The following is an 18217-nucleotide window of genomic DNA, read 5'->3' as shown; positions in this document are numbered from 1 at the left end:
GGAAGCCAGGGATTAAATGGAACTCAGAAAGTAGTACATTCTAAGTTTGGGTGACAGTTTACACAAAGACAGATGTGAACAGGAGCAGATAGAGTAGTTTGATGGAACTAATGTCTAGAAACCTATCAGAGAGTCACATTTCTGAAGGCCCATGAACTTGAGTGGGAAAAAGAATTACATTTTTATTCAGCATAAATGTTTACTTTGTAATCCTATGTATTTTATTTTAGGCAATTAAAAACAAACCGAGAATGGGTCCATAGACATTACCTGACTGCCAAAGGTCTTCATGACAGAAAAAATGTTAAGAACTCCTGTTATACAGGAATTTTTAAAGTAGGTGTTTGAACCTGTAATTTATACTAGCAGAAATAGGCATACATGGAAGACTTTCCATCAAGGGAGTGACAGGTTCTGAATTATGGTTTAGGAATACTAATGTGGCTGTTGTGTAAAGGATGGATTGTATATAAGAGAGATTGGAAGCAGGGAAACCAATCAGGAGGTTGCCACAAAGATGAGAGATGTAATCAGAGCCTGAATTAAGATATTAATCAGGAGTAAAGAGAGAAGAATGGATGCAAGTGATGTTATATGTAGGTAGAATCAATGGACTTGGCAATAAAATAGATAGGAAGTATGAGGAAAATGGAAGAGTCAAGAATAAATTTGATGTTGTAAATGTGGATGACTAGAAGAATGGTAGGGCCCTCAACCACAAAAAAAAAAGGTGGAGGAAGGGTGTGGTTAGGAGGAAGATCAATTTTGGACTTGATAAGTTTGAAATGTGTTACAGGCGAGGCTCTAAGTGCACTCTCTTAATTCTGGGTTTTATATTGGAGTGAAAAGAGGCACTAGCAAGCTACTGAACCTTTCACCATTTAAATATTTATAGGGCTTTTCCAGGATCTCCTCATCCAAGTTTCAGATGCCACACCCATATCTCCTTCCCCGGGGATGACTCATCCTTTACTACCCACCTACCTAAGCAGACTTGGGTTCTGTTGTTTCTCCCCTCATTCCCAGTGTCTGTTTGTATTGACAGCAATATTTGCCCAGGTCACAACTGTACTGACCTCCCGCTCAAATCTAAGGAATTTAACAGCCCACATCTGTATGACTGTGCTTGGGGAGAATGTTAGCTAAGATCTGTAGCCTTTCAGGTGGAGTTCTCCCCAGAAGGCATGACTTAAAAATAAGACTGGTAGGGAGGATAATAGAGGGTAAGCAATATAGATAGATGATGGATACTAGGGGTAGGGTACACAAATCTAATCATTCAAGCCCATTTCCTTTAGGAACTTCACCATTCCCCAGCAGATCTCCTCCTGTTTAGATTTTCAAGAAAAGGTACAATTAACTCCTGATCTCCTTTATCTAAAAAGGGATAAAGAGTATTTCTTTTCCAGAGGCTCTTTAAAACTGGCTCTCGGTGAGTTCCCCCAGGCTATGGAAGTACACCCCTTCAGGTGACTTTGCTATAGGGACTCCATAGTTTGAACTTCTGTTTTAACTACCTTATCCACTAAGTTGGGGCTTCTTACATTTTTTTTTCTATTTTGAAGCCCTTTTCACCCGAGAAATGTTTAGGTATATAAAATAGGTATACAAAACCTTTTATAGTTGCTAATTTTTTTGCAACCCCCACAATGTTATGCGAAGACATATGGGGTCATGACCCACAGTTTAAGAAGCTAGGTCCCAAGTGGCTAGGGTTCCTCCTAGACTCTGCTCCTACTGGGCAGGGAGTTACCTACCCTCTCCTAGAATTAGTGATAGAAGCCTGAAGCTTTCTTATCTTGGGTGAACCAAGACTCCTATGTCAGCAGGAACCTGAAACCCCATCAGAGAATAAAAGGTATGTCTCTGGCTGGGGCCCCTCAATCAGCAGAAATCTCTTCATTTACATGATCACTAGGTCCCTTAGCTGCCCCTTAGCTTTCATTGTATGGTCCCTGAAAACTGAGAGCTTTATCTCTAGCTGCTGAATATGCTAGCCCAGTTTACTTTGACTCTTTTTTTTTTTTTTAGGGCAATGAGGGTTAAGTGACTTGCCCAGGGTCACACAGCTAGTGAGTGTCAAGTGTCTGAGGCCAGATTTGAACTCAGGTCCTCCTGAATCCAGGGCCAGTGCTTTATCCACTGTGCCACCTAGCTGCCCTACTTTGACTCTTAATAAACTGACAATCCAGCTTATGCAGAACAGTCAACAATATCCTGGTAATGCTCACCTAGGTGCTTTCTTTACCCTTTCAAGCAGTCTCTCAAAGAGTCCACCAAACTACTTCCTCTCTGCCTGAGAGGGAACCTGCTCCCGACCACACTAAGAGGACTCTCCATACTTGGATCAGGAGGGAAAGGAATCCATGCAATGTCCCATCATCCATTACACTATCCTCCTCCATCTTTGCAGGGTTCTTTCCCCAACTCAATCATGATGTGAGTTATGAAGTCATTTCAATTCCTCCTAATCTGTTGAAATTACACCAAATATTGGAGGCCAGGCTTTAATAATAGTTCAGGTTCAATACTGGTATGAAATGAAGTACTACCAAGCCATTGACCATTTAACAAAGGTTTACTTTGCCCTAACAGCAAGAACATCTAACAAAGCTATAATGATAGTTTTTCTGAATGCAGCTTTCCTCATCCAGAAATATATCTTGTCAGTCAGTCATGGGGTATGGTGATCTGCCTGGTCTTAGGCATCCATCAAGTCTGAGAGATAGAGACTACATATAGTTGGGACTCTTTATGCCTCCTAGGTGACTTAGAAAGCTGCATCAGGGAAACTGAGGCCAATCAGGTCCCAGCTTTGTCTTCCTTCAGCCAGTATCTCCTCGTATTGTTGGTAGGAGGAAGGAAGTTGTTTCACAGAAATTTTGGTCCTATCAAAAGATACCAAGATGGAATACCCCATGGCAGTGATTAACATATAAGGATGTGGGGCTAGAGTTAAGGAAAAATAATTGGGCTGGGGAGATCTATCCAAGCTAATATATATATATATATATATACATAGATACACCTCTTTTGTTTGATAGTTATCAGTGAGAATATTTGTAAAAAGCACTTGGCACAGGCTGCTAGGTGGTGCAGTGGATAAAGCAGTGGCCCTATATTCAGGAGGACCTGAGTTCAAATCCAGCCTCAGACACTTGACACTTACTAGCTGTGTGACCCTGGGCAAGTCACTTAACCCCAATTGCCTTACCAAAAAAAAAAAAAAAAAGCACTTGGCACAGTGTCTGGAACTAAGTGTTATTATGCCTATTCTCTTCTTTCCCTTTCTTTCCCTCCCCATCTATATATAGAGTGTAGAGACAGATAGATGATAGATACTTAGATAGACAGAGACTATATATCTCTATCTATACATGGAACATAGAGTGTTGCCATATATAGGCAGGAACTTAGAATGGCTCCTTTGTTAAGGCATTAAGCTTTGTGTGGCCCATTTGCAGATTATAAAAGGAATGAGACTGAGCAGCCCATTTTCTTATCATTGGTTTAGGAAAGTATATGAAGATGGGCAGTCTAGCCATGTGAGATTTAGTAAACCCACCTTCAGGAGAAGGTTCTAGGAGATAAAGTTTGGAACCTAAGGTAGGATCTTGATGTTTGGCAGATGGCAGGCCTTAGAGCTGAAATGGCAGGATCAGAGCTGAGGATGCTTCTTACTGGTGATGGGAAAAGAGTTTTTTGTTTCTCTAGTCAAGAATTTGAGCTTAGCCAGAAACTAGAGGCAGTAGACACTATAGGCAACTGGCAAAACAATGTATCCTGAAGAATGGGGACCAGTGAGTCCAGCAGCACACAATGCTTTGAGAGAATGTTTCAACCATCAAAGAGTATCTTGGGGACACTACAACAAGACATCAGGAGCCCTGCAGTTTAAGTGTGAGCTACATATCAAAATATATTCCCACCATCTTTTCTCATTTTCCACATTGAGTGAGCTTGTGTATCTACAGGTCCTAAATTTTATAGGCAGGGAATTTTCTATTCTAAATCTTACTATCCTGTTCCAGTAAACTTTTTTTGCTTTTGAAGTAATTATATCCTTTAGCCATCTACTGAAAGGGAAGCACACTAGTGGGGGCTCAAGACATTTTAGGGGTGCTGGGTATCACCAGGTAGCTTGAATTGGGGTGGCTATCCCTTGGAGAACTTGCCTAAAAGGTGGGAAATAGCTCAAAAGGGTTCTTTATATAGATTTGGTCAATCTTTGTGGATGGAATAATTGACCTCAAGGGGGCCGAGATCATCAAAAGCATGAGTGTAAAGGGTGAAGAGAAGAGGACCCAAGACAGTGCATTTTAAAAATAATCATGCTGAGTGGTTGAGAAAATGATAATGATCCAAAATAGATGACTGGGAAGGAAAAATTGAGAAAGAAGAAAATAAGAAGAGAGAAAAGTCATACAAATCAAGAAAGAAGAGATTATCCAGATCATCAGGATTGTCAAATGCTGTAGAAAGATCCAGTAGGATGAGGAGCCAGTAGTACTTTGTCTTGAAAATGAAGAATTGAGTGTGGAAACAGAGATATCCTGAGATGACAAGAAGAGTGGATGAGGGCAAGGGCACCTGCTAAGAATGGGGGGAAAAGTTTTTTGTGTGAAGTAAACCTCAAACAAAGTCATCCATATCTGACTGCAGTTCCAGTCACTTCAACATAGTCATAATGGAATTGGGGAAGTGAAACTAGAGTTGCTAGAGTGGTTGGCGAGCTACTGTATGAGGATGAAAATAAATAGGACTTTTTAGTCTGGAAAGATGAAAACATAGGATTGAAATATATAACAGAATAAAAGACATAATGAATTCAGCTTTGCTCACCAAATACTGGTGTAGTTGAAGCCCATGAAGCTCGAGATTTAAATTTAGGACAAATTAAGGAAGTAATACTTTCCCCAATGAGAGGTTGACTTGTGGAATTCAAATCTCCAAGAAGTGTTACTGGTGAAAATAAAATAGCTTCTAAAATGGCTTATGTGCATAAATGACAGTTTCCTATAATAAGCCATTAGGCAGACAGGATGTTTTTGATGTTGATGTTTTCTTATCTGCAAAATGAGATTGCCCTAAATCATCTATGAGGTCTCTTCACATTCTAAGATTCTGGGTCACAGAAGACAATGATAATGCCACATCTTCATTGCACATTTCTTGTGTCATTGTTAGGAACAGAATACAGGTGAGACTGTGGGTTTGATTGTGTCAATTTAATGTTCTTATGTTCATAAGAAATTGTAGTATCATTTGCTTGAGGTTTGAATACATTAGGGAATCTTTAGGGCAAAAGACTAAGTGGGCATAAAACAGAACAGATCAAACTGGGTTAAGGGATCAAAGAAAAAGTTTATCCCAAGGGGTATTTGAGGCAGCAGTGACTACCCTGAATCTGAGGGGTGGTCTATAAATATAATGACCATCTGTCCTGGATTTGCTAGGCTGTCATGATTGAAGATATTTTGTAATAAAGCCACAGAAATATTCGGCAGAACAAGAGTTCCAATTTGGGGTTCTGAAAATATGGTTTATTATCATAAGCCAGAGAAAAGAACACACTTGTGTCAGAGAGCACAAGTCAGTATTCTTGAAATCTGATGGGCAAAAGAATATAGCGGGAGAGCCCTGGTGAATCCTCGAAGTGGAGAAGAAAGACATGGGCCCTAGAAGGGAATAGCAAAAAAAGGATTTCCAACAGGGATGAACTATTTTTCCCCGGTGGAATGAGTTTGGTGGCTTCTACTGTGAAGGAGAAAAAGCTTCATGGGTAGGGAATACGCTTAAGTTGGTTTGGGGATTCTACTGCCTGGCGTAAAATGGGCAGGTTTGTGTATTTTTTTTTTTCAGGTTTTTCTTTTATTCTACTTACTAAGGTTCAAGTATTCCTATAACTCACAATTTAGGGCCGAAGTGGAGTAAAATGCATGAAAGTGAAGAAGGCTAGGAGAACGGTTACGTCTGCTTGCATCCCACCCTACAGGTTCCTCTCCAGCTCCCACCCTGGTGAAGGCAGGGAGGTCGGAGGTGGGGAAAACCAGGCTTTGCCCTGGCCGGTAGTTACTATTAAAGACACAGTAGCCAGCAGCAGCAGCCGGGCAGTTTGTACGTGTAAGCAGGCGGAGTGTGTCTCTGGCTGTGAGCAGTAGCAGAGAGGGGAGGGTCTGCGGCTTGGCGTAGCTGCAGCAGTCTCAGCGTCGGGCTGTAGTCTGTATGTGTGAATGTGTATATATGTGTAAGCTAGTGTGGGTGCGTGCGTGCGTGTGTGCATGCATGCATGTGTGTGTAGGGTGTGTGTGTCAAAGAATGAGTCGCTTCCTGTCTGTCTTTCCGAGCTGGTCCTGCCATCGCCGGTGATTACCGTTGTTATTATCTTCCGATCACCAGCACTAGCAGCCCACCACTGTTGGTGGTTCAGGCGGGGGAGGGAGAAAGTGAGACTCAGTGTCATCACCATCCTCTGGATCTATTGTCAGGAGAGGAAATTGGAATCAAACAGCAGCAAGAGGCAGCTGGGCGGTCACATCTGGGAATGCAAAATCGACCTCCCCCTCCTCCCGTCTCACCCTGGATCACTTCAGAAAGCACTTCTGCTTCATCCCCAGCCTCAACCAGAGGTTTCATTTTTAACTGAATATTTACGAAAACTGGAGGAGAAAGGGGGGTGGGGTGGGCTGGAAACAGAGACTGCTTTTTTTCCAGGGATTTCTTTCATGGGGATGTGTTCAAGGCAAGAGAGAATTCAGAAGGATATCGACATTGTGATACAGAAGTCCAAGGCAGAGAAGGACTGTCTGTTTGCAGGTGAGTTTGTCTCCTTCTCCTCAGACCCTGGTGCCAGCTCCCTCCACCCGCTTTACCCCCGTTCTCCGAGCACGACTTGTTTGCTTGGGGGCTGCTTGTCCTCATTTCGGGTGTCATTTCACAACAGTCACAGTAACGAGATCGGGTGTCAAAAAGGTGGGGGGGAGGGGGGAAGCTCAGTATTTCTCCCTTCCACCACCCCCCCTCCTTGCCATCGCACCCCACCCCCTTGCTTTCCCTACCCTCTCACCCCACGTCTGGGGAAAACCAGATTCAGGATCAGAAAGCAGATAGGAAAGGTACTTCAAGCGAGGAGCTGAGGCTGCCGGAGCAATGCGCTTGATTTTTAGCAACCGCCACCAACAGATCCCGAGAATCATCCAAGCCCACCACGGGGCTCGGCGTTCCATTAGCGGGCGGCCGAGACTCGCGGCTTGGAGGAGTTGGTTTGCGCAATGAATTGATTGGCGGCGGCCGGAATGGAGCCGGGGCTCCGCTCCCCTCTCCGGGGGCTCCGCTCGGCACGGCTCGGCTGGCGGGCAAGATTGGTGCCTTCAGCTCTGAACCACTGTGTTTTTTCCCCCCCTCCCCGTTCCCCCTCCCCTTCCTCGCTGGTTCTGGGAGCACTTATCTTTATGTCCCCCTACCCCTCCTCCCCTCCTCGAATCTTCGTAAAAGCATTTCCCTGCAATGGGTTTGCCAGGGGCTCAGGAGCCTACTAGTGCCCCTACCTTGGGGTTGCACCCCCCCACCCCCCCACTCCCCAATCAAAAAACAAAAACAAAAGCCCAACACTGGAGCCTTATTTAGAAGCTGAAAGCCTGGCTTGTTGCTGCTTGCTTCCTCCTCTGACAATGGAAATTCCCGCCGTTGCCATAGCATCGGGGCACTTGTTGCGAGGGGCTTTTTCTGATGCACAAGCTCCTTAAACCACACATTCCCCCCGCATCGCCCCCCTTCTGCAAAATGGGATGGAGACCTCAGGTGTTTCCAACCAACTCCTTTGCTCCACGCCTTCCCTTTCCTGCCAGCCACCACCCCGCCGCCGCAAAATAGCAAAATTATGCTTTTTAAAAATGTCTCCAGACGCAATAAAATATAATAACAATAATACTTCCCGTTTCAGATTTCAGATACTCTGACTCCACTTTTACTTTCACCTACGTTGGAGGCACCAAAAGGTACTTACGTGTACAGAGTTGCTTCATTTCCTGTTCACACGTTAGTGTTTCCTTTGTTCTCGTGTGTGTATGTGTGTGACTTTCTTTTGGTTGATCCTTAGCTATTAAAATATATTTCTATTGAAAGATCTATGCTTCACCAGGTTTTAAATTACCGGAGCAAACATTGGAAATTTATACTAAAAAAAAAATTACAGAATATAAGCACCCTACCACCAGCCATGAATATAATTCACAAATGTTTTATGTAAGATTTGCATTCTTAAAATGTATAACTTAGATCAAAAGTACCTACAAGACATGGATGGGTTCTATGTGTTAGCATCAAGGGAAAAAAGCTACCTATGAAAAGAAAAGCTTCAGGAGATAAGAAACAATAAAACAAGTTGATCCAAAGTGCTGTTTCTCTTTACACCTGTGTATATATTTATCTTGTATACTCTGATAAAGATGAACTATACCAAAATAACATTCCTGCTTTTTTTCAGAGTGCTCTTTTTTGCTTTTCAAATTTGGTGGCAGGTTTAGAGTTAAATGTTGTTTGGCTGCTGTTAGTTGCTCCTTCCACTCACTCATCTTTTGAATACATACTTTGAATATCAAAGCATAACATTTTTGAAAGAGCACAAGTCTGATCTTGTATATAAGAAGCAGGGCTAAAAATAAAAGGTTGACAATAAAATATTTCCTTTTCCTGTTTTCCTCTTCTCTCTTAAAAATTCTGTAACCAATTTCTGTTATGGCACCTTTTCCCATTCATTAGGTTTAAAGCTCAAGGTTACTTATAATTGCTTTCAAATTTTGTTAGAATATTGAGACTTATGAAGAATTTATTTGCAAAATCATTTGGCCTTCTGGTTTTGACATAGTTCAAAATGTTATCACCCAGATAACAGAAAATCTGAAAGATGTGAAAACTATAATAGAAAGCTTTCTTTGACCAAAGGAGACCCCTCCCTCCCCCAAAGCAAACATTTGAGCTCTTGCAGTTCAAAAAGCTGTCATTCACCACTACAGTTAAAAGCTATTCTATGAGGTTTCATAAATAGTGCCTGGACTATATGCTTGTTCTGATGATTTATTGATTTGACTTAATAAGGGCCAGTGCAATGGCAAGTGACCCAAACTTACATCAATATGTATATTGGGAGCTAATAAATATAGTATTTCTTCATGTTGATAATTAAGAATGAGAAAGATTTAATAGACCAGAAGAAATTAAAATTAAGTCATGGTTGTTGCACCTGATGTCCAAGGGACAGCTATGTGCCCACTATCATTGCCTATTTTTATATTTAATAAGTATGAATATCTACATAGTGAACCATTAAAAACTTTCCCACATAATTGGGTACTTGAAATATAACCTAGATGTTTCTGTGGCTCCAATATCATGAAATTATTAAACTTTGGGTCTTAGTGTAGCAATGCTTAGAGGCTACATGAGTATGATTTTTATTCCATTATTAATAGCAGAGGTTTGAAATTAAATAATAAAAGATGTCTATTTTACTTTGTAGCATTAACATTCCAAATACTGTAGTTTTTCACGGAATAGGTTTATCTTCTGGCTTTATGTAATATTTTTGAAGGAAATAGTTTATCCCTTATAGCTGATTAAAAAAAAAATCCCTGGGGCCTGGATATCTGGTTAGGACAACCTGTATTCTTAGTCAAATGATAAAACTGTTGCATGATGGTTCAGCTTTATGAAAAAAAAAATACCAGCCTGTAATAAATTCTGTCCATGAAAGATGAGACTTTTGCATCTCTGAGATGATCAGAGATAATCCCTGTACAGGTTTATCTCAATTTATAGAGGTAGTACCTTTTAGGGGAAAAAAATCTTTGTTCACTTTTTAGGGAATGTAAAATGGTTTTAATTTTTGCATTTCAAAATCACTAACAGCTGCTAAGAATTAAAAATAATACTATTACATTTTATATAGTGCGCCTTTCAGTGTGCTTCATTATATTTAGAGGAGAGTCATCTCAGGTAAAAGTCTTTCTTCCCTAAGGTCCCATTAAAGAAAGTGGCTGGCTTATACATAAGTACAGAATTCCATTCATTTAAATGAGAGTTGAATGATTTCCACATCAAGATGAGTTGTAGATGAAACTACATAGGGTACCTCCTATCATGACACTTTTCCCTGAATTAGTTGCAATTCATTCTTAAAAACTAAAGTTTATTCTAATATATTGCTCATCCAAAAAAAAAAAGACTTATTGGTTACAGCTTTCTTAAATAATGTCGGCTTTAAATATGAAAAATACTGTGACAGTATAATAACTTTTACTTTTAGACATGATAGGTTTAGAATGATAGCGGAGAAACGTTTCTCAAAATGTGAAACACTCTGTCACTCTTTGACTGTGCAGGATTTACTGCTCAAATGTTGGCAGAGTATCACCAAGTGCTGGATTCTTTATGCTTGTTACTTTACAAATTGGCTCCCTTTTGTGTAGGAACAATCTGATGTTCTCCTTTAGAAGTCCTGTTCTTTCCATCTCCCCCCACAATTAAAAAAAAAAACTCCTTGAGGGTAATCAGTTCCCATTTTTTCTCTTGACAGGTAAAGTACCTAATAATTTCCTGGTATAGCAGTTCCCTAACACAAACCCTATGTCTGGAGAGGCCTTGAACATTTTGAGGGGCCCCAGAATCAGCTGCTTTCCACAAATGCTTTTGAAGAGTTCAGGTTGAGAGAATACTTCTGATGAATAGTGGATTTGCCAGGTTAGGAATCAGATTCTTTGGATGGTGATGAAATTGTAAAATGCTCTACTCTAGAGGTAAACAAACTCTAAATCAGTCATGTCAAGCATTTATTAAGTAGCTAAGCTCTTCCTCAGATAGAGGGCAGGGAAGGAAGTCTTCATTAAGATGTTGCCCTTTTAGCCACCTTTCCTAAGTGGATCTTTTGCTTCTGTCAGGGTTTCTGGGTAGGAAATGATATTTTTGTGGAACATCCCCCAGTCCTGGCAAAATGATGCTACCATTTTCCCTTCTTCAGTGGAAACATGGTCACCTTGATTAGCTGTTTCAGTGCTAATTCAGTGCTAGCACAGCTTTGTCTGATGTTGCATAAAGCATCGATTTAATTCTTTTTTAATTCAGGGTCACTTCCTGAATGTGGAGGAAAGGGAGATTGGCCTGTTCATAAATTCACTGTGAAGGCAAATGTATCAACAAAGGAACATTCTTGGTGAATGTGTACATGTGGGAGCTGGAGCTTTTTTTCTTATTTCTGGGATTTAAAAAAATTACATGTCAAGTGTAGTTTTTAATAAAACAAAAATCCAACAATGACCATTTATTCTTAATATTGTAATGTTTAGGTAAATTTATAAACACTGGTTTCGTTGGCTCAACCAGAAATTCTGGATCCTATTCCAAGGTTAAGATTGAAAGAGGGGATTTCATAGGTCTCTTGACTATGTGCCAGTTAGAAAGCTAGCTGAGAAGTAGTGTGGAATATAACGATTGATAATAAACTTCTCAGAATATAGGGCGCCATGCTTGAGTGATTATGTACATTGGACATAGGGTCTGTCTTCAGCCCATCTCCAAGTTGCTCTTCTCTTAATCTGGTCTCTTGGGCCCTTTCTTCCATGGATTTGCTCTCATTTCAGAACCAATGTGGCTTGAGGCTGAACAATTCCATTTAACAAATCATTTATTAAGCATTGGTACAGTATGGGGAATGGTGAGGACAGCAAACTTGAAGCTTGGCTCTTCTGCTTACTGCCTTTTTCACTTTGGACAAATCACTTGATCTCTCTGGGTCTCAATTCCTCATCTGTAAAAACAAAGAATAAGATTGTACTACATGGCCTTTTAAAGCCTCTTCTAGCTCTAAAAAAATAAGTGATCCTAAGCATTTCCTATTTGCCTTTCATTATGTACCAGTGATATAGAAACAAAAATGAGACAGTTCCTTTTCCTTATGCAACTTATATTCTGTCAGAGAATACAATATGTACAAAATCAATACAAAAGATTTTGGGGGGGGGGGTAGTAACAGCAACTTGGGGAGTCAAGAAAGCTATGTAGGAATGAGGTGACACCAAAATTTTCCTCTTCACTCCCACTTTATGAATGTAAGCACTGAAAGGGATGTTCTAGACAAGTGATTCTCAAAGTATCATTCTAGGACCCCTAGATTTCCCTGAGACCCTTTCAGAGGGTCTGTGAGGTCACAGCTATTTAAAAAAAATACTAAGATATCATTTGCCCTATAAAATACTCCCTTTTCCAACTACATATGTGTGAGGTCACATTTTCTTCATCTTGTGTGCTTCAACCAAATCAACACTAAAACAGATGGATTGCAGAAGCAGATGTTAGAATTCAGCTGTCTTCTATTAAGACAGACATTGAAGATATTTGTAAAAAAAATATGTAGAACAATACTACCCTTCTCATTTTTTTTGGTTTGGAATATAGTTATTTTTCATAATGCTATGTTCACATCATGGGTTGTTACTTTAAATGAGTTAAATATTTTTAAGATTTATCAGTTTTAATTTTTTAATGTGGTATATGTCAACAAATATAAGCCACATATATAAAAGCTCAATTACTTTTGCAAAAGGGTTCTGAGATCAAACACCACTGTTCTAGAGTGCCCAATTTACTAATTCAAGCCTCTCTAAAAAAAAAGGCCCAGAAGAGTAAAATGACTTCTCTAAAGTCACACAAGGCTGTATTACCTCACAAATGAGGACTGAGTGAATTGTTAAATATCATGTGCTAATTAGTGGCAAAAATAAGTGTTTGGTTTTTTTCTTCTTAGTTTACTTGTACAATTATACCCAGAGTCCAACTCTGCATCTTCTGCTTAATAATATTTGTTGAATTAAATAGGTTAGTATTGCAATATATACTAAGCCTTTTTTCTAAATCATAAAATTGGTAAGGGGAGCTATACTACCCCTATATAATGTGATAAACTAATATCTTAATGTATTTTATATGAATATGTCATCTGGCTCATCTTCATGTTCCCATCTTCTTATTTGAGCTCTAATCCCATGCCTGTAGCTGCTTCCCTAATGATTCCATTTGGATCTTTTGCCATTGCTTCAAAAACTGTTTCAAAACTCATGTTTTGAAACATAAAGCAAAAAGCCTTATTAATAGCCAGACTAAAGTTCTTTTGCTTTGTGGGCCAACTGTGAATTGCTGTAGTTACAACAGCTCATTTTTAATCATTGTGTTTATTAAAAACAAATAAATTATTAAATACCCACTAGTGCATTAAGCCTTATTGTCAATTTATACCAAAATTTGATAGTAAGAGGTCGAATGTTACTTCTGTCTTTTTGTATGTGAATTAATATATGACCCTGTCATGCTATCCAACTTCTTTATAATGAGATGTTTAGGTAATTTCTTCATTGGATAACCAAGTCCATATCATGCTGACTTCCCTATTATAGTGACTGTAGTATGTTGAAATGGGGAGTTTGATGTCACAGTGGATAAAGCACTAGGCCTAGATCAGGAAGATGAGTTCAAATCCAGCTTCAGACACTTACAAGCTGTGTGACCCTGGGCAAGTCGCCTAACCCTGTTTGCCTGTTTCCTCATTTATGACGTGAGTTTGAGAAGGAAATGGCAAATCACTCCAGTATCTTTGCCAAGAAAACCCCAAATGGGATCACAAAGAGTCAGGAACGACTGAAAGGACCAAGAGAACTTTCAACAGTATGTTGAAAGAATCAGCATATCACATTGTTTTCAGATTTAAAATCCAGGCTATGTAGTCTTATTTTATGCCTAAAATGGCTTCAAAGTTCTAATGATTTATATAGATTTTATCAGTTCCTTAGGGTTGGTACTCCTTTTACAAAATAAGATCACAAGCTTTTTATTCCCCAGGAGATTGATCTCTAAGTTTTTGTAAGTCTCTTGTACTCTCTACCCTACCTCCCCAACCCTCACATTCCCAATTAACACTTGTGGCTAACCTTTCAGTGATGAACTTCTTCCAACTTGGTTGGTTTGCTTCTTAGTTGTTTAGATTGTACATAACCTTTTTTTTATCATGGTGGGACCTACCACAGAGCTTGTGCTAGTTGGTGTGGCCTTGAAGAACACGGAATCATCCTCAGATCATGATGAGGCATCAGGGACTTTAGTAGAGTTTTATATATTTTAAGAACACAAAATGAATTAATACTTCTGGCCTGCTTTCAACACATTCAGAAGTTTAAAAGAAAGATAGCTTTTGCAGTTGGTATATACAATTGTTGTAATTACAATTACAATACCTAAACAACTGATTTGCTTATTAGGATATATCCAAAGACTAATCACTTGAGTCTGCTTCTAGGAAGAAATTATTGTACACGCTATTTAATTATTTGACATATATTTTTTTCAAAACCATTACTTTAACATTAAATGGCTAAGAATTATGGCTAACAAGGCAAAACCTTCCAATTAAAAGCAGACTTAATTATGGTGAACTTATGGCAACTTACAGTGGTGTCAGAACATCTTTGAAAGTTTCTTTTTAAATCTCCCTCTACATTATATTATACTGTTTTGTCATTTTAAGTGGAGTTAACTGGAATTTTAATATTTTAAAGCTCATACATATCTATTTTGAACATCACTTCTGCGTGAACTTGTTCAAAACAGTGTGTGATTTTATGCCTAATTTTAACAAAGTACTGCTGTGCTTAATTTTACAGAAATTTGCTGTCAGAGGGTTAATAAACCAGGAAAATAAAATGATATGTAAAAACCAAAGATTTGCTTTATAGTTAACCATTCAGAATGTATTAGAGTAAATATACTCATCATTTATTCATTTCTTCCACTCTTCCTGGTTAATCCAGGTAAACCTGCTCATTTTTGAAAGTCAGCTGCTTCCATCAAGTGTTATGAAGTAAAGGTTCTTTTACAGTTCAGGCTATCTGTTTTTAAAATCTTTGTGTAGAGGCCAAGACTGGAAGCAAAATTACACTGCAGACTGTTGTGCTGTTCAGTGTAAATGTGTTGTTCATAGATTTTCCTTTAGAATCACTAGTTTTAACTAGTAGGCCAAGGATTTGGGTGGGGAGGAGGGCAGGGAGGAAAGATAGTGCCATTACAACCAGCCCTGAATATATATGACCAAACACAGTTTTTATTTAGCGCCAGAATAATAGTGTTACCAAGGGTAATAAAAAAGCAAACAAATTCTGTAGACTAAAGTTTATAGTATTTTGTACGTATTAGTCAACAAGTATTAGCACCTATTATGTACCAAGCACTCTGCTGGGCCTTGGTGATGTAAGTATTTTATAAAGAAAATCTATGCAAGAATCTTATCTTCCAAAGGAGGAGACAAGACATACACAGATAAAACTTATAGTTAAAATATAAAATGAATAAATATGAATATATATGAGGTAGCTAAATATAAAGTAGTTTGAGAGGGAGAACCATTATTATTTTTCTAATATATGTAGGTGTTGTCAAATTTATAAATGGTCATTTACAGAAAATTTATGATGTATTTTCTTAATCAGTGATGTTAATAATTCAATGACTATCATTTTGTGGTTCATAGAATATTTTGATGTTAGAAATATTAGGAAATACTGTTTTAGGCTGTATAATGTTTTGCTCAACACAGAACTATGTTTTCCTTTATTTGGACTTTGTTCCATATATTATTGAAAATGACATTTTATTTTGTTTGTGTGTGTGTGTGTGTGTGTGTGTGGCAATTGAGGTTAAATGACTTGCCCAGGGTCACACACCTAGTACGTGTCAAGTGTCTGAGGGCAGATTTGAACTCAGTTCCTCCTGATTCCAGGGCCAGTGCTCTATCCACTGTGCCACCTACCTGCCTCCTTTTCCATATATTATAAATCCAATGATGGCTATTCTTTTATTTTAAAGGATTGTTGCATTCCAAAGTATGATTCATTATTGTTGTCATTATGGTATATCTTGGGGACAATATATTTTCCAGAATAGCATATCTCAAATTTTGTTAGGATCCATCTCTAAGGACACTTTTCCTATGTGATGTATCCCTTTTGTGATTAGGGTTCTCTCTTGCCCTCATTAAAAAAAAAATTACTCTGAATTTAACACATTAAATAAGGTGTGCCTTTCTATATGCAAAACATGAGAATAAAAGGACTTCACATGCAGCTGTGAATCTGTACCAGATACAATTTGCATCTCTTTCCCAATTATACAACAAATTGTACACGATATTTTTCAAAGCTGTCCTGTTTCTTTGTTTTCTACTGACTTTCCTTCTGTTGTCTTCTACGCATTAGAAAAATGCTTCAATAATCTTGGTTTTTTATTCTCCCTTTCCTTCCCCCCTCCCACATTTTGGTACCTAAGGTAGTCTACCTTCAACTTTCCACCCCCTCAAGAAAGGAAAAACAACCTCAAACTTGTATCAAGCATAGGCAGCCAAAACAAATGCCCACTTGACCGTGTCCACAAATAGAGATTTCTTTCCAAACTTTGAGTTAATCACTTCACTGGCAGGAGGTGGGTAACCTGGGTGTCTCTTCAATAGTAGTTTGTCATTATATTGATCAGAGTTTATCTCTGGTATATATGTATCTACTTTTCTTAACTCACACATATTCTACCTGTTGTAGGCTTTATCATCTCACACCTGGAGTACTGCAGTCATCTTCTGATTGGTCTTTTCTCCCAAAGTGGTCTTCCTAAAGCACACATTTATGTATGTATGTATGTATGTATGTATGTATGTATGTATGTATGTATGTATTTGGTGGGGCAATGAGGGTTAAGTGACTTGTCCAGGGTCACACAGCTAGTAAGTGTTAATGTCTGAGGTCAAATTTGAATTCAGGTCCTCCTGAATCCAGGGCCAGTGCTTTATCCACTGCACCGCCTAGCTGCCCCTCCTAAAGCACACATTTCCTTGTTCACTATAAAATCCAGAACAAAATATAAAAAAACCCTTCACAACTTGGCTCCTTCCTACATTCTTTGTCTTTTACTTTTTATTCCCCTTATTCCCCTTCATGGACTTTGCCACTGCACTGACATTCTTTCATTTTTGCTGTCATATGAACATGAAACTATTTATTTCCTGATTTTCTTTCTTTTCAGTGACTCTCTTCACATATCTGAAATTTTCTCCCTCCTTGGCTTCCCTGGCTTTCTTCAGTCCTTAGCTTATTCCCTTATTTTCCCAAGAGTCCTTTACCAGTGTATCTTTCTTCTGAGATTGCCTTCTTTTTATACTATATACATCTATTCACTATTTATTCATTCATTCATTCACTCATTTATTTATTTTCTCACTTATCTACTTATTTATTTATTCATCCATCCATTTATTTATTTGATTATCTATTCATTCATTTATTCATCCATCCATTCATTTATTTATTTTTGTGTGCATCTTGTATGTCTATTTTTGTTCTTGTTGTCTCTCCCATTATACTCTTGAGATCTTATATCCTTTACAATATTGTTATTTAGGTTATTATGTTTCTACTCATTTCACTATGCTTCTGTTTATACAAATATTCCCTGTTGTTTTTCAGTTGCATTGGACTCTTTGTGATCCCTTTTGGGGATTTTCTTGGCAGAGATACTGGAGTGGTTTCCCATTTCAGCTCATTTTACAGATGAGAAAACTGAGGCAAGCAGGGTTAAGTGATTAGCCCAGGGTCACACAGATGCAGTAAGTGTGTCTGAAGCCAGATTTGAATTCCAGGACTCCAGTCTCTTTATCCTATCTGCTGCTCTACCTTACCCCAAGTCTTCCCAGGTTTCCTTTGTCATTTTTTTACTAGGCATTATTCCTTTGCTAGCATACATCATAATTTATTCAGCCCTTCTCCAGAGAGGTGACCACCTGACCTATTTTTTTTTTTAAATCTGGTCTTGAGCTTCATTTAAAAATTAATTAAATTATTGAATGAAAAAGCTTTTATTTACTTTATGCCTTGTATTTTACTAAATGCTGGGCTTACCTAGAACAAAAAGGAAGAAGCCCAGCCCTCAAGAAGTTTTCCTTCTGATGGAGAATTTGTTTTGGAGAATCCCTGAGGTTGTGAATTGCCTAGGATGATTAGATGGACACACCCATATGAGGATCTTAACCAAGCTTCAATTATGACTTTTGAACTGGAAGTAGAGATGGGAGTGGGCTGGAGGTACCTTTTGAGGACTTGGCCTAGGGGTGAAATGATGTAAGAATGAAGTGAGGGGA

The 18217-nt window shown here is 38.7% G+C and overlaps 1 protein-coding gene across 1 annotated transcript in view; it reads left to right on the top strand.

Annotated features, from left to right (window-relative positions):
* The first annotated feature begins 6473 nt into the window (after nt 1-6473).
* The window catches only part of PARP8 (poly(ADP-ribose) polymerase family member 8), a 254272-nt gene continuing 242528 nt past the window's right edge, over nt 6474-18217 (top strand). Inside the window, exons 1-3 of the mRNA XM_043976309.1 lie at nt 6474-6629; nt 6715-6816; nt 7943-7997. Coding sequence (XP_043832244.1) covers nt 6545-6629; nt 6715-6816; nt 7943-7997 — 242 coding nt within the window. The 5' untranslated portion in view covers nt 6474-6544. The remainder of the gene's footprint in view (nt 6630-6714; nt 6817-7942; nt 7998-18217) is intronic.

The sequence above is a fragment of the Dromiciops gliroides genome, chromosome 1, assembly GCF_019393635.1.
Source record: "Dromiciops gliroides isolate mDroGli1 chromosome 1, mDroGli1.pri, whole genome shotgun sequence".
Lineage (NCBI taxonomy): Eukaryota > Metazoa > Chordata > Mammalia > Microbiotheria > Microbiotheriidae > Dromiciops > Dromiciops gliroides.
This window is presented reverse-complemented; position numbering and strand designations above follow the sequence as displayed.